General features: G+C 36.2%; 1 protein-coding gene across 1 annotated transcript; it reads left to right on the plus strand.

Moving 5' to 3' along the window:
• Positions 549 to 2,304, plus strand: LOC107619599 (transcription factor MYB59). Its single transcript, XM_016321894.2, has 3 exons — positions 549 to 813; positions 1,067 to 1,196; positions 1,324 to 2,304. The coding sequence occupies exons 1-3, from the start codon at positions 645 to 647 to the stop codon at positions 1,871 to 1,873; spliced, it is 849 nt and encodes a 282-aa protein (XP_016177380.1). The 5' UTR covers positions 549 to 644; the 3' UTR covers positions 1,874 to 2,304.

The raw sequence follows: 27,064 nt of genomic DNA on the forward strand, positions 1-27,064 counted from the left end.
AAAAAATAGTAAATTCTATTAATTTTTAAACTTTTCTGATATGTATATATACTTCCATGAATTATACACATTTATAAATTAAAAATACAAGTTGGACAAGTGATTCATCACTTAGTCTCTTAAAAATTAAGAGATTAGAAATTTAAATTATATTCCGGATAAACTAATTATTGTACTCAATATCAGATAACTTAGGGGAAAAAAATAGACTGACACATTTGGAGACAAATCATCGTTTTACAGTCAATTATTTACATAATTTTGATGATCTCCCAACCGTATCTGATTTGATTTAGTTTAAATATGTGAAAGTTTGATTTTGTTATGTCATATATATCAGGTGAGGATGAGTTTTGTTGTTATGCACCAAGTAGTATTATATATTTCTTAAAGAGAAACAATAATGTTTATTACTATTATTTAATAAAATAATGCGTTAATGGATATGGATGATAAGAAAATGACTGGTAATTAATTGACCGAGAGAATCAAGTTGAGGGGGCACATGCACATCATAAAGAAGCATTGCTTGCATGTATAAATACGCAATAATAAGCAGTCCAACCCACACACAAATCAGTGAATAGAATTTACTTAATAATTAACACTCCCTGTTACCTGCTAAGTAGTAATTAATTATTTGAATGTATTGGGGAGGGAACATGGGAATGGGATGGGGTGTTATGATAGAAGAGGAAGTTGGAGGAGGAGGATGGAGGAAGGGTCCTTGGACTGCTGAGGAAGATAGATTGCTCATTGAATATGTCAAGATTCATGGCGAAGGTCGATGGAACTCTGTTGCTAGGCTTGCAGGTACGCACACATACACAATAAACGGAAATATTTAATAACAAAAAATATTAGCTAAAAACAGTTTAAATTTGTTTTATTTATTATTTATTAATTATTATTATAAATTAATAAATATTAAATAAGATAAATTTAAGTTGTTTGCCGTGAATTTTTATCGCCTTCCTAACATGATGGTATTACAAAATACTTTTTAGTTCAAGTATATATTCCGAATTAAAGTTTATATTAATAATCGTTTGATTTGTGATGATAGGACTGAAGAGGAATGGAAAGAGTTGCAGGCTGAGATGGGTGAATTACCTGAGACCAGACCTCAAGAGGGGTCAGATAACACCACAAGAAGAAAGCATCATTCTTGAACTCCATGCTAGATGGGGAAACAGGTATATATATATATATATATACATATATAATCATTTCAATTCTTCATCCCACTCTCTTCTCAAACTTTTTTCTTTTATTTTAATTTTTACTGATATGACAATACGTTGTTATGAAATTGATGTTTAGGTGGTCGACAATTGCGAGAAGCTTGCCGGGAAGAACGGACAACGAGATCAAGAACTATTGGAGAACTCATTTCAAGAAAAAGGTTAAGAATCCATCTGACGCCGCCGAGAAGGCGAAAAACCGCCTCTTAAGGCGGCAGCAATTTCAGCAGCAGCAACAATTGAAGCAGCAGCAGCAGCAAATTCAACAACAGCAACAACAAGTTCAATTCAACTTGGACATGAAGGGGATCATGATGATGAACTTGCTTGAGATGGAAAATCATAATAATGACCATAGAAGAGTCCCTTCAATTTCTCATCAACAAGAGCCACAAGACATGTACCAACAACAAAGCTCAACAGAAGAAGAGCATGGATACTTCTACCACCCCATGTTCATCAATAACATTAATGGCAATAATAATGATAACTACTCACCAGCTGCAACAGAATCATCAAGTGAGGAAATCTTGTGGGATGGACTTTGGAACTTGGATGATGTTCTTGGCAATTTCACTGCAGCCAGTGCTACGAGCAAGCCAACAACTTTAGTTGCTCCATTTTGCTAAAACAATAAATGTTTCTTGTATTTATTTTACATTAAATATCGTGTCAATTCGCTTATTATCTACTGTTCTATTATTTTAAACAGTAGATGATAAAAAAAGTTTGCACGATATAATATGTAAAATAAATACATTTAACATTTTAATTTCCTTGGTCATTTGAATTAGGAGAAGCTACGCTAAGAAGCTTAGTTAGTAGAAGCATATAGTACTCCAAAATTTGGGTCATCATGGCCTTTGTGATAAGGCTCCAAAATCTAGGAGCTATTGGAGTTTAGGATTAATTCATGCATTAAGGTGTGGAACTTTATTTAGTAATATACTAAGTGATATATGATCTCATCATCAAGGCTAGGCAAGTTATGTGTAATCTGTCAATAAAAGAGTGTTATCAATTTTGCTTATATAAAGTTTAAATGAAAGTTTAATTGCCTTATATGAATTATTATTGCTTCTTTGTGAATTAAACATACACAGCTACTTCTATTGCACATAGAAAAATATACATAACATGCTTACACTACTTCAATGTAATTTTTGCTCAAGTAAAGTGGAATTAAAGGTAGAAGCTTATTATAACTAAAAGTTAAACTATGGAACTCCATAAAGAACCTAAAGGAAACTAATTAAAATGCCCTTTTGCGTCATTTAGATGGGAAATTAAAATTATAAGCATACATAATAAGCCAAAGGATGCCATTATTATTGTTTGAAGAAAAAATAGAAAATCTTTTCTAAGCGCACCGTGTTGGCATATACGTGTCACTACTTTATTTGATTGTTAAAAATTTAGTATTCATCATAAGCAATTCTTTAAGTGTTGAGGAGTCTAGAATCATATCTTATCTTTATATCTTATATTATTATGAAACGAGTATCTCCTTTCAAACTTAAGTTTATTGGAAAATATATAAAAATGGTTTTGTCAAGAAGCATTAGATTATTAAATTATAATTTAAGGACACTTTTCGTGCTACTGCTATTACAACTCAATATTGAGTTCGATCTTTATGGCATCTTTGTCATCATATTCTTTTGCTTTGTTTAAGCAGCACATACATATTGTTAATAAAAAATGCTGCTGTCTTTTTTATTTCATTTGTTTTTATTTTTTTTCATTTAATTTCTTCCAACTGAATAAATTTGGATTAGGTTTTAGACAATAGCTAGAACTGGATTCTTCAAATCTCACATATTATCATCATAGAAGTATCATTTTTTTAATTAATTATCTTCAAATTATCTTTTCCTAGACACGTTACAAAATCTACTATCGCATTTGCATACGTGTTATGACACGTATTTTATTTCGTTTACAGTATAAACGAGATATAAGTATTTTTATTTCGTTTATACTATAAACGAAATAAGACTTAGACACACTTATATAAGGAACTCGTTCACAATGCCTCAAGCTAAGTGTCACTCTCTGATTGCCTTTTAACATTCATTTCTCCCTTTGTCTAACGTTTTTCTTGATATTTTTGAGATACTCAGACGTTATGGCGCGCGCAAATGCATGAGACGATGACATCAACCGCTTGAATACAACTTGGCACTTTCAGGTTAGTGTTGTTTTCCTCTTTTAAATAAATAAATCACTACAAGAAAAACACACATTCAGCCATACTTGAAAAGTGTCGTTGAAAATGAAAAAAAAATGATGCCTTAGGCAAAGGCTACGCTTTTTTTGCTATAGAGACACTTTAATGGGGGTGCTTATTCGGCCATTGCCTATTCGACCATTGCCTATTCTCAAAGGCTACGCTTTTCTATATCAAAAGCTACACTTTCGGCATTTTGGTATAGGGTGCGCTTTTCAAGTGATGCTATTCCGGACCAATGGCTAGACTTTTCAACTTCCATGCTTGTCAGAATAAGCTACACTTATCTTTGATACTGCATCACCTTTAAAGCGTAGCCACGTTATACGATAGCTACTCTATATAAGTGTAGCCTTATGTCCTTTAACCTTCATTTCTTCCTTTGTTGAATGTTTTTCTTGATATTTTTGAGATACTCAGATGTTATGGCGCATGGAGATGCATGAGACGATGACATCAACTGCTTGAATATGACTTGCAAATTGCGGGAGTGATCGACTTTCAGGTTATTTTTTATTTTCTCTTTTAAATAAATAAACAAGCATATAATTATAGTTAAGATACTTTTATATATATAGATTTAGTGCTGTTATACATGAGTAGAATAGATTATGTTTTGGTAATATAAAATAGGTTAGTTGACATGTTATTAGCATTTGTTAGATGGTGGAATGTATTCTTAGTAAATGTTAATTAATTAATTTAATTTATTTATTAAATATTTATTACGTTTTCTTATTAATCGTATTTTTTATTTTTTATTTTAATTTTGAATATACTAAAAAATTTGTTTTATTGGATATTTATTGCAATGATGTGGGATAAATTTTTTAAATACTTGATTTTTAAAGTTAGAAAATGGGAAGATCTAGGATAGGCGGCCAACCTCCTGGAGAGAGCGATGTGCATGGACCAGGTGAGTAGGGATACAGCTCCGTGGACCGCTCGTCGGGCCTGATAGGTGGTGGTATCACACCCTTCTCAAAGGAACCGTACGTGAGACTCAGCCATCAGCTGTCGGCTCGTTGGTAAGGCGAGAGCTTCAAGCCCGATTTCAGGTTCAGGTGGCACACCCCCCACACAAGCACCCCCCGACGAAGGGGGGACGGGGAAAGCTACAGGCCTAACGGTAAGGCTACCATGGGGCCACCCACCCCATCTCGATGAAAATACACGCCTACCCCGGACCCTGACGTGAACGAAGCTCCAATGAGTCGCTCCTCGCTGGAATCCGTCAATTCATCTACTCACTACCTACGAAATAACTTATCCTCGGCCCCTCCTCATTCTCTACGCCATACCTGTCCAAAACTTGCTGACTTTTTCTTGCATTTCATCCCTTGGTAAAGGGGAATAGATGAAACGGGACTTGGATGAGAATCAATTAGAAGGCACTGCCTACTTCGGATCATAATCTCTTCTACGGCATTTCCAAGGTATGGTCAAAGGCAATCGCAGAAGGAAGAATTAGTAATTATTCTGAAATGTGAAATAATTGCTTATTATTATTTTTATCTTTTTATTTCGAAATAAAAATCTTTACAATTGAAATAGATTTGTTATTAAAATATTTTATTTTTAATAGAGGTCTCACTTGCTACACCCTATGCGAGTGAGTCACACTCTTGCATCACCAGATGTCATTCTCCTTTACTTGAGGGAGGTTGGTTTTGGCGATACAGTGCAGCTCAAAAACTTTGTCTTTGACAACTGCCTTATTACTGCATAAGTGGAGTGTTGGCGTCCGGAGACCCACACTTTTCACTTGTCTTAAGATGAGTGCACCATCACCCTACAAGATGTTGCATACCACCTAGGGTTATGCACTCACGGAGAACCAGTGAGTGGATGCTTGCATGATTTCCATATATGGTACCAGCACTACAAGAAGAGTGGAGATTTATGGCAGTTTTTTCCGTGATTACCGGCGGTTGTAAACCGCTGCAAAAACCAATACCAGTGGTTGGATGAACCATCCTGGTTAGTGGCATGGGCAGTTGATTTTGCGGTGATTTTTAGCAACCGCTGGTATAACCGTTGCTAATTAGAAAATTGATTTTGCGGAAGTTGTAAAACCGCCACTATTTTTTACTATTTTTTAAAAAAATTTGTAGCGGTTCTAAACTGCCACAATTCTAATAGGTGCTTTTAAAAAAAATGCAGCGATTTTTAACCCGTCGTAATTTTTTACATGATATTTAAAAAAAATAATGGCTAAACTACTACATGTGGTACCATTTGTTTTACCATAACTTATTTTCTTTACATCATAATTGATTAAATTTAAGATACTTGTGTAATCCAATTTGTTTGCCACCAATTGCATTACCAACTTATGGCTTCCTACAGACGGTGTTAAAGTTTTATTATAGTGAGACTGAGACAAGCAAAAGCATTTGAATTTGAACTCGCTTTTGTTAATACAAATAGAACAATGAAAAAGAATAAAGTGGTAAGTTTTCAAGGGACAACAAATCAAGTTGAGTAAATATTATAAATTTGATAGTGAATGATTTATAAGTGGCTGGTTACGAATTGAAGTTAAAGTCTCTCGTGACGCAAGCATGAGTTTCAACAATGAGTTCTTGGGGTTAAAAAAGAATATTGAAATTATTGTAGTAATTATCATTTTCTAACATTTAGACTCACTTTACTAGTTGCTTTTTTCTTGCCATGATTTTTTTCGAGAATGATAACTCTAACTTTTTCTATTGCGTATTACCTATAAAATGGATCATAGATCAGATCAACCACCACTGTCTCGTCGATTATCAACATAATCAAGTTCAAGTCAAAATATAATAATAATCATAACTAAAGAAAACAAAGGCAAAAAAGAAAGCCAGATGAAAATTGCATAAACTTGTAACTTGTCAGATAAGATAAAGGAACTTAAGTCAAAATTCATATAATAAAAAGGGATCTAATTTTGAATTTCTATCAATATGAAAGGTGAATATGTATCTCTCCTGCATATGTGATGGTTTTGTACTTCTTGATGTATGGAGAGCATGCCTCTTCATTGAACAGATACCAAAATGCATTTCCAAAATGCTTAATTGAATTTCAGGCACCAAAGTAAAACTATTCAAATATAACAATCTCTATATCACATTCAAATAAATGATGATCAGGATCGCCGCAACAAATCGATAATCACGGTAAATATAAACAAATACAATTATAAAATTGGACAATTGAGAAAGAAATTGATGATAGATTATGAAAGAATAAACTACCATTTGTACCCACGAAAGTTCTAAATGCTGACAAATGTACCCACAAAATAACGAAATTGATGCCGTATCCATGAAAGATTGGTTCCGTTCGACAAAATTATCCAAACCCTAAAAAACTATTCAAAAATCCCAAATTACCCTTCTCTCAAACGCTACTACCATCCCTTCTCTCTCTCTCTCTCTCTCTCTCTCTCTCTTTCTCTCAATCTTCTTCCAATTCTTCTTATTCCAATGCCCACCCTCATAATCAAGCGCCCCTCTGAAGACCATTTTCCAGTAGTAACAACAACAAAAATCTCGTCATCACTCTTCAAAGCCATGGCCAATTCTCCCATCCTACCTTTTTTGGACTGACATGCGACGCCAACACTATATCCCATACTTACGAAGGGTAGTAAGGCGTCGGCATATGTTATTAGGAAGGGATAGGATGAGGAGTGAGTCGCTGCTACTTTCACCATGAAGAGGCTGGCAAGGGAGGACGCTGAGATTAGAGTGAAGCTTCCAATTCACTTTCTTAACTTTAGCGGCACTTGACAAAAGAGGAAGGAACCTATCTGGGTAGCGAGATGGGAGAGAGGAGTCAAACCATCAAGGTACGCAACTACAGTGAGGAACTGAACCCACTTCAATTCCGCGCAAAGGCAACGAGGAATCAAACCCACCTTGGCTATGAAATTATTGTTGAAACTTTTTTCCTGAAAAAGAATTTTTCTTTCTTAGATTTTCTGATTGTTTTGGTTGTGGGTAGATTTGGGGATTTGTTTTTTTTATGTGTTGTGATCGAAGAATAGAAAAAGAAGATGAGCGTGTGACTACTGTTGGAGATAAAGAGGGAGAAGGTGTTAGCGATTGGGGTTGGAGGAGGATGCGGTGTGGGTGGTTGGGATTGGCGACGGTGACAAAGATGATGGTGATGGCGTGTGGTTGTTGGGAAAGGGGATAATAGATTAATGTTGAAGATTTAGAGAGAGAGAGAGAGAGAGAGAGAGAGAGAGAGAGAGATGGTAATAGTGGTAGAGAGAAGGGTAATTTGGGATTTTTGAGTAATTTTTTAGAGATTGGATAATTTGGTCATATATATAGAACCGATCTTTTATGGATACAACATCAATTTCGTTATTTCATGGGTACATTTGTCAACGTTTAAAACTTTCATGTGTGCAAGTCGTAGTTTATTTGATTATGAAATTGTTAGTCTTAATATTGAAAAAGATAAGAAGGGTTTCAAACTCAAAATAAAATTGAGATAGAAATTGAAGATAGATACTAACAGAATATCAAATTATTAAGGATAGAGTTATAAAAATAAGTTAAATAATGAATAATAAAATAATAATTTATAAAATACATAATAGATTTTAGAATTAAATAATATATGAAGGACCAATTAATATCCCACTTATTGTTTGCGAAAGATTTGCTTTTATTCTATAAAGCTACGAAGAGACAAGTGCAAAATATGATGATGGTTTTGGAGAATTTTCGCAAAGCATTTAGGATGAAGATTAATGTGGAGAAGTCTAAAGCGCTTTGCTCCAAGAATGTCTCTGCGACAAGGAAAGTGATCTTCACTGGGGTGTCCTCCATTAGATTTATCCAAGACTTGGGCAAGTATTTTGGGGTTATCCTTAGCTATTCTAGGGTGACTCGTTCAGCTTTCATTGGTGTCCTGGATAAGATTTGGGGTAGACTAGCAAGCTGAAAAGAGAGTTTGCTCAACTGAGTAGGTAGACTCTGTTTGGTCAATTCCGTTGTAGTCACTATTCTCACGTACGAGATGCAGGTATCTATTTTTCTAAAGAGACCATTAGTAAATTGGAGTCTATGATGAAAAATTTTCTTTGAAAAAATAGGCTGATGGAAGATGATTGAATCTTGTTAGTTGGAAGGTGTTCGTTACTCCAAAAAAATATAGAGGTTTGGGGATTAGAGATCCTTACTGTGCGAATATTGCTCTTCTTGGGAAGCTAGTTTGGACCTTTTTTTTTATCATCCAAACAATTTATGAGTTTAATTGTTGGATGCCAAATACCGATTATTTCAAGATGACTGTTTTAGTTGTCTTAGGAACAATGGACTCTTACATTTGAAAAAGTCTTTGTAAAGTTTGGAAAGTGTTGAAGGACGGGTTTGCTTGGTGTATTGGGGATTTTAACAAGAATTTTTGGTTTTCTAGTTGAAGGAGAGAAGGATAGTAATCTAATGAGATGGATTATGTTCACATTTCTGATTCGAACCTCTGGATATAGGATATCTGGTTAGTTGATAGATGGTATTTGGAGACTCTTTATTCTCCTCTATCTTAGAATCTAAAAGGTAACAATCTAGATGTGCAAATAGGTCCAAAAGTGGGTTGGTATTGGTTTGGGACTCCATCCAAAGTCTATGACTCACACAATAGTTACTTGAGGTTGTGTAAGCAGCTTTTTGGTTGGGAGGAGCGAAGGAATTGGCTTTGCTTTGACGCCAGTTTGTTTCGAAAAAGCACAAATTTTTTGGCTTGGTTGTGTCTTAGGAAGGCTCTTCCTACTGCAAGTTTTTTACTTAAGAAGAAGGATATTGTCATTAGATAGGTAGGTGTCCAAGATGCCTTTCTAGCTAGGAATCAATTTTACATTTTATTCGAGATTGTCTGAAAACTCAGTTTGTATGGCATAGGTTACATATTTCTTGTCATTCTCTGGATTTGAAGAACTGGTTCTTGTATCATAGCAGAAAGCATCCGTTCAGGTTCTTTTTGGGACTTTGGTGGATATGGCGAGTAAGGAATAATGACATCTTTAATTTGTTAGAATTTTTATTTTAATTGTGGTCCAATTTATTAATATAGAAATTAGTTTGGGTGGTGTTGTAATTATTAATTAAGTATATTGACAGTTGGTCTGTTCTTTGATGGAAAGAATATGACTGTTTATAAACTTTATAAGATTTGGGTCTCCAATTCTGATTACACAACAAAACAAACATATTTTGATTCCATTTGATTTTGTGATTCAAGAATTGAAAGTTTCACATTAAATCAAAGAATTTATTGGCAATGGTTGGAGGTACGTAAATTACTGGTTTTATAAAATATCTAACATGTAGTATCAGAGCAAAATTGTCTCTTCCTTGCCATTTCAAAATTTAATTATTGTGCATTATTTTGATTAATTATTTTCAAAAAAAAAATGTATAGTATGAATTTTGGAATAAGTAAGAAAAACTATTGAAATTGAAATTGATGCATCATAAGAAGAGGGAATAATAGAAAATATTCTCAAAAGGAATTTTTCAAAATTTATGTCGTAGTTATTCTTCATAATGGCATGATTTCCATGATTCCCTTAGGTTTTCTCATTTTTGAATTAAAAAAAATGAAATGGGAAACACTATTTAACAAGAACGAAAAAATGAACAAGAACTAGTATATAGCGTGTGTTACTTTTTGTTTTAATGGCTTTTTCCTACTATGTTTATATATGGTTTTGTTAGTTGCTTGGCCCACTTCTTTTGATTTTTACGTTGGGCTTCATTTGAATTGCTACAAAATTGTAAACTTTATTTTGAGTGAGGTTTGAACTTTGATCTTCTAAATATTGCCAAAATATTTATTCATTAGATCATCTTCACTTTTGATATTATTCATGTCACTGAAATTATTTATTTAATATTTATATTTACATGCAATATAAATTCTTTCGCTGCATATCATATTGTGATTAATATATGATTTATTAAGGAGTAGCCACAACATCCTTAATAATAATTATATTTAAAGAAATCACATAAATATTGATATGATATATTTGTAATTGTTGTGAATTATATAATGAACTTACCCACAAGAATTTATTATGTTATTCACATATAATTAGGTTGAAATAAAAAATATTTTTACTTCTTAACTAGCCTACATGTATTAAGTAGTAGTATTTTATTTTCTATTTTCAATACTTTAGTTAATATAGTGAATATTATGTGTGTTAAAATCTTTGCCCACAGGTAGATTTTAATGATACTATGATTTATATTTATTTTGATATGACTTGCATTGGCATGGATTATCATATATTATGGATTTTGATGTGCCTATTTAAAGTTGAGTAATGTTAGCATGATTTATTATTTGCAGTAGTAATGATATCTGAAACTGTATCTAAAGTTCATTTGTTAAGTGGTGACAACTATAAAAAACAGAAAGATAAAGTTCTCTTTCACTTAGGATGTTCAGACATTGACTATGCTCTTCGTAGGGAAGAGCCTCCGGCACCTACTGATGCTAGTTCTCGAGCCGAGGTAGCATTATACGAATAGTGGGAGAAATCCAACCGTTTAAGTATGATGTTTATTAAATCTCATATCTCAACTAGTATCTGAGGTTCAATTCCTGATTGCGAGAATGTCAAGGATTATATGAAGGCTATTGATGAACAGGTTAAGTCTTCTAGTAAGGCACTTGCAAGCACCCTAATGGCACGATTGTCATCCATGGGCTTACCGGTGTAAGAGGAGTGCGTGAACACATCATGAGGTTGAGAGACATTGCAGCACAACTGAAAGCTTTAGAGGTTGAGATCTCTGACTCATTTCTGGTACATCTTATTCTGAATTCTCTTCCTGCCCAGTACGGACCATTTAAGATTTCTTATAACACACATAAGGAAAAATGGTCCATTAACGAATTACTGGTGATGTATGTATGGTGCATGAAATTGTGATTACACTTTTCACAACTCCGCACAACTAACCAGCAAGTGCACTGGGTCGTCCAAGTAATACCTTACGTGAGTAAGGGTCGATCCCACGGAGATTGTCGGCTTGAAGCAAGCTATGGTTATCTTGTAAATCTTATTCAGGAGATCAATGATAAAAATGATTTTGTTAAGAAAAGTAAATAACATGAAATAAATGGTACTTGTGATTCAGTAATGAGGAACAGGTTGAGATTCCGGAGATGCTCTGTCGCCTGAATCTCTGCTTTCCTACTGTCTTCTTCTCCAAACACGCATGGCTTCCTTCAATGGCAAGCTGTATGATCCTCTCGGATGAAAAATACCAGGTACGATCTCTGCACGGCTAATCAATTGTCGGATTTCTCGTCTCGGATGAAAAATACCAGGTACAGCTACCGCGCGGCTAATCATCTGTCGGTTCCCGCTAGTGTCGGAATAGGACCCTTGTCCTTTTTCACACTGTCACTACGCCCAACATTCGCAAGTTTAAAGCTCTTTACAGTCATCCCTTCCCAGATTCTACTCGAAATACCACAGACAAGGTTTAGACTTTCTGGATCCCAGGAATGCTGCCAATTGGTTCTAGCCTCTACCACGAAGGTTCTAATCTCACGGACTTGGTCCGTGGATCAGAGACCCAAGAGATACGCACTCAAGCTGTCGCCCAATGACTACGTTGAGCTCAGATAGAACGGGAGTGATTGTCAGGCACGCGTTCATAGAATTGAGAATAATGATGAGTGTCACGGATCATCATATTCTCTAGATTGAAGTACGAGTGAGTATCTTAGAATAGAATCAAGCGTGATTGAATAGAAAACAGTAGTAATTGCATTAATCCATTGAAACACAGCAGAGCTCCTCACCCCCACCTATGGAGTTTAGAGACTCATGCCATAGGAGATACAATATGAAATGTAAAAAATGTCATAAGTTGTAAACTGAATCTCTAAAAGTAGTTTTTATACTAGACTAGTAACTTAGGTTTACAGAAAATGAGTAACTAAGTGCAGATAGTGCAGAAATCCACTTCTGGAACCCACTTAGTGAGTGTTTGGGCTGAGATTTCAAGCTTTCACGTGCATATGCCTAAAGTTGGAGTTAAACGTCACCCTGGGTGCCAAAATGGGCGTTTAACGCCAAAAAATGTGCCAGTTCTGGCATTTTACGCCAGAAAGTTTTTTGGCTGTCTTTTAATGCCAGTTTGGGCCATCAAATCTCGAGCAAAGTATAAACTATTATATATTTCTAGAAAGCCCAAGATGTCTAATTTCCAACCCAATTAAGAGCGCATCAATTGGGCTTCTGTAACTCCAAAAAATCCACTTCAAGTGTAGGAGGGTTAGAATCCAACAGCATCTGCAGTCCTTTTTCAGCCTCTGAATCAGATTTTTGCTCAGGTCCCTCAATTTCAGCCAGAAAATACCTGAAATCACAGAAAAACACACAAACTCATAGTAAAGTCTAGAAATGTGATTTTTGCATAAAAACTAATAAAAATATAATAAAAAGTAACTAAATCATGCTAAAAACTATGTAAAAACAATGCCAAAAAGGGTATAAATTATCCGCTCATCACAACACCAAACTTAAATTGTTGCTTGTCCCCAAGCAAATAAAAACAAAATAGGATAAAAAGAAGAGAAAATACAACAAATTCCAAAAATATCAATGAAAATTAGTTTCAATTAGATGAGCGGGACTAGTAACTTTTTGCTTCTGAACAGTTTTGGCATCTCACTTTATCCTTTGAAGTTCAGAATGATTGGCATCCATAGAAACTTAGAATTCAGAAGTGTTATTGATTCTCCTAGTTCAGTATGTTGATTCTTGAACACAGCTACTTTATGAGTCTTGGCCGTGACCCTAAGCATTTTGTTTTTCAATATTACCACCGGATACATAAATGCCACAGACACATAACTGGGTGAACCTTTTTAGATTGTGATTCAGCTTTGCTAGAGTCCCCAGTTAGAGGTGCCCAGAGCTCTTAAGCACACTCTTTTTGCTTTGGACCACAACTTTAACCACTCAGTCTCAAGCTTTTCACTTGACACATTCACGCCACAAGCACATGGTTACGGACAGCTTGATTTAGCCACTTAGGCTAGGATTTTATTCCTTTGGGCCCTCCTATCCATTAATGCTCAAAGCCTTGGATCATTTTTACCCTTGTCTTTTGGTTTAAAGGGTTATTGGCTTTTTCTGCTTGCTTTTTCTTTTTCTTTCTTTTTTTATTATTATTATTTTTTTGCCCCTTTTCTTTTTTTTTCTTCGCAAGCTTTGTGTTTTTCACTGCTTTTTCTTGCTTCAAGAATCAATTTTATGATTTTTCAGATTATCAATAACATTTCTCCTTTTTCATTATTCTTTCAAGAGCCAACAATTTTAACATTCATAAACAACAATATAAAAAATATGCACTGTTCAAGCATTCATTCAGAAAACAAAAAGTATTGCCACCACATCAAAATAATTAAACTATTTTCAAGATAGAATTCGAAATTCATGTACTTCTTGTTCTTTTGCAATTAAAAACATTTTTCATTTAAGAAAGGTAAGAGATTCATTCATAGCTTTAAGACATAGACTCTAAACTTTATTGATCATGGAATAAAAATAAGACATAAAATAAACATAAAAGCAGACAAATAAAAAGAAAGGAAATTAAAGACATAAAAATAAATGACTCTAATACTAATGCTTATGTAACTCTTTAAAATAGGTTTCTAATAATAAAAGTTATCACAGAGTTAGGACTCAATAACCTTGATTTTGAGGGGTAGGTGCTCCTTCAATCTGTGGGACGTCCAACTCTTCAAGGGACAGCTTCTGACGCTTCAGCTCTTGTATTTCACGCCCTTGTTTCTCTTGTTCTATGAGCATTTTGCAGAGCATGCTGTTTTGATTCTGCTGCTCTTCTTTGAGTTGATTCATAGCTTCTTGCAGCTTGGTGACAGATGCTTCTAAGCGGGCCCAATAGTCAAATTGAGGAATTTCTGGGAGGAGCTCATGCACCCCCCCTCTTGATGAGGTTATCTTGAATTTGAGGTCCATCCATCACTTTTTTGGTGATTGGGCATTCAATTGTGATATATTCATCCACACCCATCTGTACCCCCGCATCTTTGCATAACAGACTAATCAAGCTTGGGTAGGCCAATTTGGCCTCAGTGGATTCCTTATTTGCAAACATGTAAATTTCAACAGGGATCAGCTGATGAATCTCTACCTCCTTCCCTAGCATAATATAGTGAATCATCACTGCTCTCTTGACAGTGACTTCAGATCGGTTGCTGGTTGGGAGTATAGAATACCCAATAAAATCTAGCCAACCTCTAGCAACTGGTTTGAGATCACCTCTCTTTAGTTGGTTTAGGACACCCTTTGAATTAGTAATCCACTTGGTTCCAGGGAGGCATATGTCCTCTAGAACTTGATCTAGCCTTTTATCCTTGACCATTCTCCTATTAAAGGACTCTGGATCATCTTGTAGTTGAGGAAGTTTGAGAACTTCTCTCACTTTGTCAAAATAAAAGTAAATAATCTTCCCTCTGACCATAGTCCGAAAGGTGTAGAAAGCAGTTCCCTCTAATCTTTGCTTTTCTGTCATCCATAGATTTGCATAGAATTCCTGGACCATGTTTCTTCCAACATGTATCTCAGGATTAGCTAGGACTTCCCAGCCCCTGTTTTGAATCTACTCTTGAATCTCTGGGTATTCATCTTCTTTCAGATTGAACCTAACTTCCGGGATCACTGATCTTCTGCACACAATTTTGAAATAATGGTCTGCATGTTCTTTGGTGCAAAAATTCTCATGCATCCAACGTGGTTTTGGATTGCCATTTTTCTTCTCTCTTGAAGCGGTTTGTCTTCCTTTGGGTGCCATGAGATTGGTTTGTTTTAACTCAGGGGTTACGGAAATCACACCAAACTTAGAGATTTGCTTGTCCTCAAGCAAAGTGAAAAGAAAGAAGATGAATAGATGGAGAGAAGGATTCGAATGATGGAGTAAAGGGGATGGCTGAATGTATAAATAAAGGGGAGGGAGGGAATGGGTTCGAAATTTTAGAAAAAGATATGATATGAAAGATATGATTGATAAAAGATAAACATGATATGAAAAAAAGAAGATTGTTTTAAAAATTTAAGAGATATGAAAAAGATATGAGGAAGTTAGATCTGAATTTTTGTTTATGCATCTAAGAAATAAAAGATAATATGAATGAGTAAAAAAGATTTGAAAAGAAATTGGAAAGAGGAATGAGTTTAGAAAAAGAATTGAGGAAATTTTGAAAAAGAATTATAAAAGAATTTTTAAGATTATGAATTTTTGTTAATGGAAATTAAAATATGAATGTTTGTAATGTTTGATTGCAGAAAATTTTGAATCAAAACATGAAAATTCGAAAAAAATTGAATTGGAAACGAAATTACCTCTCCCCTAGCTTTTCTGACGTTAAACGCCCAGAATGATACCCATTCTGGCGTTTAACGCCCATCTGGTGGCCATTTTGGGCGTTTAACGCCCAGCCAGACCTGGCTGGGCGTTAAATGCCAGAAATCCTTCTTTACTGGACGTTTTTCTGAACGTCCAGAATGCTGCCCATTCTGGTGTTTAACGCCCAGAATGATACCTTTTCTGGGCGTTAAACACCAAAAATCCTTCTTTACTGGGCGTTTTTTTGAACGCCCAGAATGATACCTTTTTTCTGGGCGTTAAACGCCAGAAATCCTTCTTTACTGGGTGTTTTTCTGAACGCCCAGAATGGTGCCATTTCTGGCGTTAAATGCCCAGAATACTGCCCATTCTGGCATTTAACACCCAGAATGATACCTTTACTGGCGTTTTAACGCCAGTGAGCTCTTTTTCTCTGTGATTCCTCTGCTTTATGTTCTGAACCTTCATTTCCTTGACTTGTTCACTGAAAAGCATTAACAAACATGAATAACAAAATTAAATGGACTTATATAATTGTTATAAATATCTAATTATTGATAATGCCTGGGTTGCCTCCCAGCAAGCGCTTTTTAACTATCTTTAGCTGGACTTTTACTGAGCTGTTAATTTAGTCTCAGTTTTGAGCACTCTTGCTTAACATTGCCTTCAAGATAATGTTTGACTCTCTGTCCATTAACAATGAATTTTTTGTCACAGTCAATATCCTGAAGCTCCACATATCCATATGGTGACACACTTGTAATCACATATGGCCCCTTCCACCGGAATTTCAATTACCCAGGGAACAATTGATGACATGTTGCCATGTCATGTTTTTCTATGCTTTTTCATACAAGAAATTGATGATTTGTGCTTGAATAATGAATGCTTTTGTACTGAAATGGTATATTTCTTTGATCTTTTGATTTTTTAAATTTTGTAGGAAATAAGAAGAAAAAGAAGCAAAAAGCACAAAATAAGCTAAAAAGGAGAAAAAAAGAGCTTTGGGGCACACTTTGAAGTTGGAGCACACTCTGGAGCCTTAGGCCACGCTTTTAAAAGCGTGAACCATGACCAAATTTAAGGAGATTGGCAATTAGCACACAAAGCTCCGCTCTTGCCAAGAGCAGAGCATTATCGTGATGCAAAAATGAGCTTGGAAGCAGAATTTTCGCTAAGTTAAAATTTGGGCGCTCACAGCATGACCATGCTTCCTTCAAAGGGCTATAACTTGAGCTACGAATGTCCGATTGATGTGCTTCTAGTTGCATTGGAAAGCTGACATTCAGAGCTTTCCAAAGATATATGGAAATCTATATTTGGAATGAAATTGAGGCACGAGTGAAATACATCTTTAAGGACCAAAAATAAGCAAAAAAAATCAGCCAATGCTTCCACCAAGGTTCGAAGCTGGAGCCTTATTCCAAAGCAAAATAGTGCTCTCAAGGAGAGCACAGTGCTCTCTTGGAGAGCATTGTCGTGCTCTCTCCCAAAGAAAAATCAAGGAAACTAAGCCAATATGGCTTCACTAGAATTTGAACCAGGGAGCTTGAGGAGCGCTACTCTTAGTTATTCTCCAAAATTTGAGCTGAAATGCCTCCACCAAGGCTTGAACCTGGAACCTCAATCTTGAAGCATCAATGCTACACTCTTGGGGAGAGCTAAACGCTATATTGACATAGCCAGGGAGCATTGTTGCGCGCACCAAAAGGGCCAAGGAAACAAGCACCAATGCTGCGCTCTTGGTGAGAGCCGAGCATTGCCCTGGGAGTGTCACCCATGGGCCAAAATTCAACCAAAATTCCATTTAAATTCAATTCCTCACCAAATTGAATCAAGGCCAACCAAACCCATCTCTCTTCAAATCCAAAGCAAGCAAAGCCCACATCATCACTCAAAGGCACAAGAACAAGCTAGAATTAGGATTTTCGTTTAATTTGTTTTTCATTTCAATTTCATTTTATTTTGTAAAAAGCCTATATAAAGGCATCATTCTCATTTTCAGGGGGGCAGCTCCATTAGAGAGCATTGGAGGCTGGCTTCACTAAGGAGCATTAGGAGTAGGAGTAGAGAGCTCTCTCTTTAATTTTTATTTTTGTTTTGAATCTTGGATTGAGATTGGAAGGAATTCTATTTTCATTCTCTATCTGCAACTCCTCTTGTTCTTCTTCTGCAAACTTTCAAGTGAATTGTGATTTGAATCAAAGTTCTCTTCATTGCTTTCATCTTTAATTTCCTGCATCTTGTTTGCTGTTGGATCAAGGAAGGAATTGAGATCTAGATTTGTTTTCTAGTCTCTTTGATTCCCTGATATCTTCAACTTTATTTTGCAATTGAGCTGAGCTCTTGGCTGCTTTTCTGTTTATACTGTTCCATTGAAATTGTTGATTCCTCTTCTGGATTTTTATGAATGATCTAAGTTCTTGCTGTTTTGATTCTTCAACACATCTATATTTCTATTTTGATATTGAATTGATCTATTTCTGAATTTCAAAATCTGAGAGCTCTTTAGTTTTATGCACTTTACATCTTTTAGTTCTGTTTTAATTTCCAGCACTCCAACTCCGTTATTCTTCCTGCTATTTAATTTTCTGCAATTGATTTGAGTTCTAAATTACTGCTTCTTTAATTTCCAGCACCCACTCCCCTTTACTTTTTATGCAATTTACTTTTCTTGCAATTTAAGTTTCATCTATTTTACTTTCTTGTTCTTTAAGTTACTTGCAATTTTACTTTCTGCAGCTTTTAAATTCCTTGTCATTTACTTTCTGTTGGATACCTTTCATCCAATTTCACTTCAATATTAGCTTGACTAAACTAATCACCCACTAAAGTTGCTTGATCCATCAATCCCTATGGGATCGACCTCACTCTAAGTGAGTTTTACTACTTGATGTGACTCGGTATACTTGCCGGTGAGTTTTAGGTGTTTGAAATTTGTTTTCCAAAATATCCATCAAGTTTTTGGTGTCGTTGCCGGGGATTGATTTAGATCAACAATGATTAAGTGGGTGAGAGGTCTAGATCAAGCATTTTCTTTATTTTTGCTTTCTGTTTTAAGTTGAAAACAAGGTGTTTGAGTTATTGCCTCACTAAGAAATCCTTCTCTGTGAGATGAATTTCAAATTTAATTGATGTTGCATTTTACAAAATACAAATGGAGTTCAACTCATCTTATAGTCAAACAAAATTTTATGGGATATCACCCACCATCATCAATCTCTAATGGTGGCTGGGAATATCACCAAGAGAATACACATTCTGAGCACTCCAATTCATGGAGGTTTGCTTCAGAGACACAAGATGAGCAAGAGAATCATATGGGATACTTCCCACCACCATAAAATAATTCAAGTCATTATTCTAATAGTGGCTGGGAGTATCACCAAGGAATGAAAGAGCATCCACCCTTACGTCCCAGTTTCTCATTTGAAAGTTCTTCATCACTTGATTATGCCTCAACACAAAGTTTCCTCCAAAATCTATACAACTCATCCCATCAATCACACAACTCATTCCATACCCCTCAACACAACTTCACCACAACACATCTATGTCACCAAAATTACTCTCAACCTTCATCTCTTGAACCAGCAGATGAGGATTACCTTCAATGGTCCAAAGAACCCTTAGAAAGCCGATGCCAAGCCATTGAAATACACAAAAAACTCGTGGAAAGATACACGTAATCCCAATCCTGGAAAGAAATCATCTTCAAGAAGATGAATAGGCCCTTAGAGCAAACAAGGAGGAACTTAGAACATCAAACAGTGAGGATGAAGACCAATTTGTGAGTGAGGAAGTGGAAAAACAAGAACAAAAGGCCCCTGTGTCAAGTGAAATTGCAATGAAGGATGAGAGACATGAGCCAAGGATTTTACATTCACAAAAGCTACTTGAGGTGACAATAAAACATAAAGATTCCCTTCCAAAGGAATTAATGAAAAATCATGAAGAAGAATTGGAGGAAGATACTCAAGAGAATTCACACTCAAGTGAAGTAAAGAAGTGCACAGAGGAAGAGCTCGTTGAACCACCATTGCAAGGAACTCTTGATGAAGACAAAACTCCAATAATCACACAGCAACCAAGTCTTGAATTCAAAGAAGTGAAGGCAATTAACAAAAGCACCGAGAAGAGGATTGTGACCAAGCTACAAAGGACAATATTCATGAAGAAGAGAAGGTCAACTACAAGCAATCCTCCCCCTGATCCAGCAAGCAAGCTCAATCAAGCCATTAACAAAAGAAAGCTTGCTGAGGAGAGGCCAAGACAGGGGACACTAGCTGAATCTTCACCCCCCTTGAGGTCATTCCTCTTAACAAACTGGAAGAAGAGGAAGAAAGTGAACAACATGTCAACCGTAGGTATAATTTCTCTTCTCTGCTTTGTTTTCTTTTCTTGCTTTGTTTAAATTCAATAAATTGGCATATGGTTACATTCTAAGTTTGGTGTTGCCCTGCAACAATTTGTTTTCAATCCCTTTGGATGATTGCATCAATTCTATATGAAAGTGTCACACTAAAATTCTAAGTTTGGTGTGCCACTTAATTCTCTATGCAATTCATCAAGCAACACTACTTGTATGCATAATCATAATGCTTCTACAGTTTTATTTTTCTCTTTTGATTTGACACTTTTTCATTCTACTTGCTTTAGTCATTTTTCTATCTTTAATTGCTTTCATTTAATTTGCTGTTTAACTGTTCTTGTTAATACTTTACCAAGACATCCTTATTAATGACAGATTCTTCACTTGGTTATTGTATTTAACATATAACAGTTTTTCTTTTTTCGTTTAGTTTTAATTCAAATAAATTGACATATGATTGCATTCTAAGTTTGGTGTTGCTATGCAACAAAAATTTGCTTCCAATCTTTACTAGATACTTGCATTAATTCCAAGTGAAAGTGTCACACTAAGTTTGGTGTGCCACTTATCTTTTATGCAATGTATTGTGCTCACCTTCTTAAGTTTGCAATCACAATGTCTCTGTCTCTTGTGCCTTGATTATTATCTTTAATTTTGCTTGCTTAGAACACATGTACTACTAACATTTCATTGTGTAAGACATTCATGATCCATCTTAGCCCCATAGCCATTGTTCTAATTATTGCTTGAGGATGAGCAAGCATTCTAAGTTTGGCAAGGAAAAGAGGAAGAATAGAGGAAAAAGGACAACAATAATGAAGATGAATTACAAGGTTGTAGAGTTCCTTTTCTTCTCATTTGTTTCCAGCACTTAAATTGCATGATTGTCTTTATCTTCTCTGTATGCATGTGTGATATGAATAAGCATAGCTTGAATTTTGATTTGTGACATCTTGCTGTGGCATTATGACTACCAACTTGAGTTTTGTGAGTTCAAAAGCAATAAAGCATCATGACCATAAACAAACAAGGAATTAAAGAAGATTTTAGCATGTGCATACAAGTATTGGAAAGCTAGTATGATTAATTGTTGCTCAATTGCATTGGATTTTATTTAATTGAAGTTTTCATTTAGTACATTTTGTGAAATTTTTTGAAAATCATGAAAACCTTGAAGAAGCAAATACAAATAAGGCAAGAAAGAAAAAGGGAAAGAATGAGAAAGCTGAAGGCTCTGAGTACCAATGACAATTCAATTGTTAAGTACTTGTGGTGTTTATGTATCAAGCAAAAAGCTTGAAAACAAAACACTTAGAAGTCAAGGTTAGGCTCAAAGTGCAAAAAGCACTCCCTCAAAGCTCAAGGATATGAGCATCAATGATTAGAGAGTCAAGAAAAGAAATAAATGAGCTTAATGAAGTCCTCTAATTAAATGCTTGTGGTACTTATGTATCAAGTGGTAATACTTGAAAACAAAGCATTTAGAAGTCGTAGCTTTGTTATCAACTCATGGGGCAAAGCACCCAAAGGAGAAGCTAATAAGAAAATCAAAAGCTTGTTTCAAGGAAGAATTATAAGAAAAAGATTTCATAAAATGAGCTAGATAGAAGCATCAACCATTTACATTTCTTTTGTGATTGTAGCATGCATAGAAAACTAGCTTACCATGAACATTGAGTTGCTATTCTTCTTACCTTGGATTGTCAATCTTTACTGCATGATTCTTTTCTTGCTTGGGGACAAGCAAGGTTTAAGTTTGGTGTTGTGATGACATATCACCATGTCATGTTTTTCTATGCTTTTTCATACAAGAAATTGATGATTTGTGCTTGAATAATGAATGCTTTTGTACTTAAATGGTATATTTCCTTGATCTTTTGATTTTATAAATTTTGTAGGAAATAAGAAGAAAAAGAAGCAAAAAGTACAAAATAAGCTAAAAAGGAGAAAAAAAGAACTTTGGGGCACACTTTGAAGTTGGAGCACACTTTGGAGCCTTAAGCCACGCTTTTAAAAGCGTGACCCATGACCAAATTTAAGGAGATTGGCAATCAGCACACAAAGCTCCGCTCTTGCCAAGAGAAGAGCATTATCGTGATGCAAAAATGAGCTTGGAAGCAGAATTTTCGCTAAGTTAAAACTTGGGCGCTCACAGCATGACCATGCTTCCTTCAAAGGGCTATAACTTGAGCTACGAATGTCCGATTGATGTGATTTCAGTTGCGTTAGAAAGCTGACATTTAGAGCTTTCCAACGATATATGGAAATCCATATTTGGCATGAAATTGAGGTACGAGTGAAATGCATCTTTAAGGGCCAAAAACAAGCAAAAAAATCAGCCAATGCTTCCACCAAGGTTCGAAGTTGGAGCCTTACTCCAAAGCAAAATAGCGCTCTCAAGGAGAGCACAGCGCTCTCTTGGAGAGCACTGCCGTGCTCTTTCCCAAAGAAAAAGCAAGGAAACTAAGCCAATATGGCTTCACTAGGATTTGAACCAGGGAGCTTGAGGAGCGCTACTCTTTAGTTATTCTCCAAAATTTGAGCTGAAATGCCTCCACCAAGGCTTGAACCTGGAACCTCAATCTTGAAGCATCAATGCTACGCTCTTGGGGAGAGCTAAACGCTATATTGACATAGCCAGGGAGCATTGTTGCGCGCACCAAAAGGGCTAAGAAAACAAGCACCAATGTTGCGCTCTTGGTGAGAGCCGAGCATTGCCCTGTGAGTGTCACCCATGGGCCAAAATTCAACCAAAATTCCATTTAAATTCAATTCCTCACCAAATTGAATCAAGGCCAACCAAACCCATCTCTCTTCAAATCCAAAGCAAGCAAAGCCCACATCATCACTCAAAGGCACAAGAACAAGCTAGAATTAGGATTTTTGTTTAATTTGTTTTTCATTTCAATTTCATTTTATTTTTGTAAAAAGCCTATATAAAGGCATCATTCTCATTTTCAGGGGGGCAGCTCCATTAGAGAACATTGGAGGCTGGCTTCACTAAGGAGCATTAGGAGTAGGAGTAGAGAGCTCTCTCTTTAATTTTTATTTCTGTTTTGAATCTTGGATTGAGATTTGAAGGAATTATGTTTTCATTCTCTATCTGCAACTCCTCTTGTTCTTCTTCTGCAAACTTTCAAGTGAATTGTGATTTGAATCAAAGTTCTCTTCATTGCTTTCATCTTTAATTTCCTGCATCTTGTTTGCTGTTGGATCAAGGAAGGAATTGAGATCTAGATTTGTTTTCTAGTCTCTTTGATTCCCTGATATCTTCAACTTTATTTTGCAATTGAACTGAGCTCTTGGCTGCTTTTCTGTTTATACTGTTCCATTGAAATTGTTGATTCCTCTTCTGGATTTTTATGAATGATCTAAGTTCTTGCTGTTTTGATTCTTCAACACATCTATATTTCTGTTTTGAATTGAATTGATCTATTTCTGAATTTCAAAATCTGAGAGCTCTTTAGTTTTATGCACTTTACATCTTTTAGTTCTGTTTTAATTTCCATCACTCCAACTCCGTTATTCTTCCTGCTATTTAATTTTCTGCAATTGATCTGAGTTCTAAATTACTGCTTCTTTAATTTCCAACACCCCCTCCCCTTTACTTTTTATGCAATTTACTTTTCTTGCAATTTAAGTTTCATTTATTTTACTTTCTTATTCTTTAAGTTACTTGCAATTTTACTTTCTGCAGCTTTTAAATTCCTTGTCATTTACTTTCTGTTGGATGCCTTTCATCCAATTTCACTTCAATGTTAGCTTGACTAAACTAATCATCCACTAAAGTTGCTTGATCCATCAATCCCTGTGGGATCGACCTTACTCTAAGTGAGTTTTACTACTTGATGCAACCCGGTATACTTGCCGGTGAGTTTTAGGTGTTTGGAATTTGTTTTCCAAAATATCCATCAACAATCTGAGCCTAGAGTTAAACAGCAGTATCTTCTGCCCTGGCTCAAAGACTCTAGATGACAACTTTTTATCATGCCATCTTTTTGCTTTCTCTTTATAAATTTTTGCATTTTCGAAAGCATTGAGTCTGAATTCCTCCAGCTCATTCAACTGGAGTAATCTTTTCTCTCCAGCTACCTTAGCATCAAGGTTGAGGAATCTGGTTGGCCAGTAGGCTTTGTGTTCCAATTTCACTGGTAGATGACAAGCTTTTCCATACATAAGCTGGAATGGAGAGGTCCCTATAGGGGGTCTTGAATGCTGTTCTGTATGCCCACAGAGCATCATCCAGACTTCTTGCCCAATCCCTTCTACGGGTACTTACTGTCCGTTCCAGGATTTGTTTTAGTTCTCTATTTGAGACTTCAGCCTGCCCATTTGTCTGTGGATGATATGGAGTCGCCACATTGTGGTTAATTCCATATCGGATCAGAGCAGAGTCAAGCTGTTTATTGCAGAAATGAGTGCCTCCATCACTGATCAGTATCCTAGGGACACCGAACCCGCTGAAGATATGCTTCTGGAGGAACTTCATCACTGTCTTAGTATCATTAGTGGGTGTTGCAATTGCTTCTACCCATTTAGATATATAGTCTACTGCCATCAGAATATAAGTGTTTGAGTATGATGGTGGGAAAGGCCCCATGAAGTCAATACCCCATACATTAAACAACTCAACCTCTAAGATCCCTTGCTGAGGCATGGCATAACCGTGAGGCAGATTACCAGCTCTCTAGAAACTGTCATAGTTACGTACAAACTCTTGGGAGTCTCTATAGAGAGTAGGCCAGTAGAAGCCACATTGGAGAACTTTTGTGGCTGTTCGCTCACCTCTGAAATATCCTCCATATTGTGATCCATGGCAATGCCAAAGGATCTTCTGTGCCTCTTTTCTAGGTGCACATCTACAGATTACTCTGTCTGCACACCTCTTAAAGAGATATGATTCATCCCACAAGTAGTACTTTGCATCAGAAATCAATTTTTTTGTTTGCACCTTACTGTACTCCTTGGATATGAATCTCACAGCTTTATAGTTTGCAATGTCTGCAAACCATGGTATTTCCTGAATGGCAAAGAGTTGCTCATCCGAAAAGGTTTCAGAGATCTCAGTAGGAGAGAGGGACACTCCTGCTATTGGTTCTATCCGGGACAAGTGATCAGCTACTTGGTTCTCTGTCCATTTTCTGTCTCTTATTTCTATATCAAACTCTTGCAGAAGTAGCACCCATCTTATGAGTCTGGGTTTTGAATCCTGCTTTGTAAGGAGATATTTTAGAGCAGCATGGTCAGTGTACACAATCACTTTTGATCCTACTAAATAAGATCTAAACTTGTCAATGGCATAAACCACTGCAAACAACTCCTTTTCTGTGGTTGTGTAGTTTTTCTGTGCGTCATTTAGAACACGGCTAGCATAATAAATGACATGCAGAAGCTTGTCATGCCTCTGTCCCAATACTACACTAATTGTATGGCACTAGCATCACACATTAGTTCAAATGATAATGACTAGTCTGGTGCAGAAATAACTGGTGCTGTGACCAGCTTAGCTTTTAGAGTCTCAAACGCCTGCAGACACTCTGTGTCAAAGATAAATGGCGTGTCAGCAGCTAACAGATTGCTCAGAGGTTTTACAATTTTTGAAAAATCCTTTATAAACCTCGTATAGAATCTTGCATGCCCCAGAAAGCTTCTGATTGCCTTAACACTGGCAGGTGGTGGTAATTTTTCAATTACCTCTACCTTAGCTTGATCCACCTCTATTCCCTTATTCGAAATTTTGTACCCAAGGACAATTCCTTCAGTCACCATAAAGTGACATTTCTCCCAGTTTAAAACCAGGTTAGTCTCTTGGCACCTTTTTAGAACAAGTGCTAGATGGTCAAGACAGGAGCTGAATGAGTCTCCAAATACTGAGAAGTCATCTATGAAGACTTTCAGAAAATTTTCTACTAGATAAGAGAAGATGGAGAGCATGCACCTCTGAAAGGTTGCAGGTGCATTGCACAGACCAAATGGCATCCTTCTATAGGCAAATACTCCAGATGGACATGTGAATGCTGTTTTCTCTTGGTCCTGAGGATCTACTGCAATTTGATTGTAACCTGAATAGCCATCCAAAAAGCAGTAGTATTCATGACCTGTTAGTCTCTCTAGCATCTGGTCTATGAATGGTAAAGGAAAATGATCATTCCTGGTGGCTGTATTGAGCCTTCTGTAGTCAATACACATACGCCACCCTGTAACTGTTCTTGTAGGAACCAGTTTATTCTTTTCATTATGAACCACTGTCATGCCTCCCTTCTTGGGGACAACTTGGACAGGGCTCACCCAGGGGCTATCAGAAATAGGATAAATAATCACAGCCTCTAGTAACTTAGTGACCTCTTTCTGCACCACCTCCTTCATGGCTGGATTCAGCCGCCTCTGTGGTTGAACCACTGGCTTAGCATTATCCTCCAATAGGATCTTGTGCATGCATCTGGTTGGACTAATGCCCTTAAGATCACTTATGGACCACTCAAGAGCTGTCTTGTGTGTCCTTAGCACCTGAATTAATGCTTTCTCTTCCTGTGGTTCTAAAGTAGAGCTTATGATCACATGAAAAGTGTCATCTTCTCCTAGAAATGCATATTTTAGGGATGGTGGTAGTGGTTTGAGCTCGGGTTTAGGAGGCTTGTCATCTTCCTGAGGAGTTTTCAGAGTTTCTTCTGTTTTCTCTGGTTCCTCCAGATCAGGCTGAACATCTTTAAAAATGTCCTCTAGCTCTAATTCGAGACTCTCAGTCATATTGACCTCTTCCACCAGGGAGTCAATAATATCAGCGCTCATGCAGTCTTTTGATGTGTCTGGATGCTGC

Source organism: Arachis ipaensis, chromosome B09 (assembly GCF_000816755.2).
Source record: "Arachis ipaensis cultivar K30076 chromosome B09, Araip1.1, whole genome shotgun sequence".
Taxonomy (NCBI): Eukaryota; Viridiplantae; Streptophyta; class Magnoliopsida; order Fabales; family Fabaceae; genus Arachis; species Arachis ipaensis.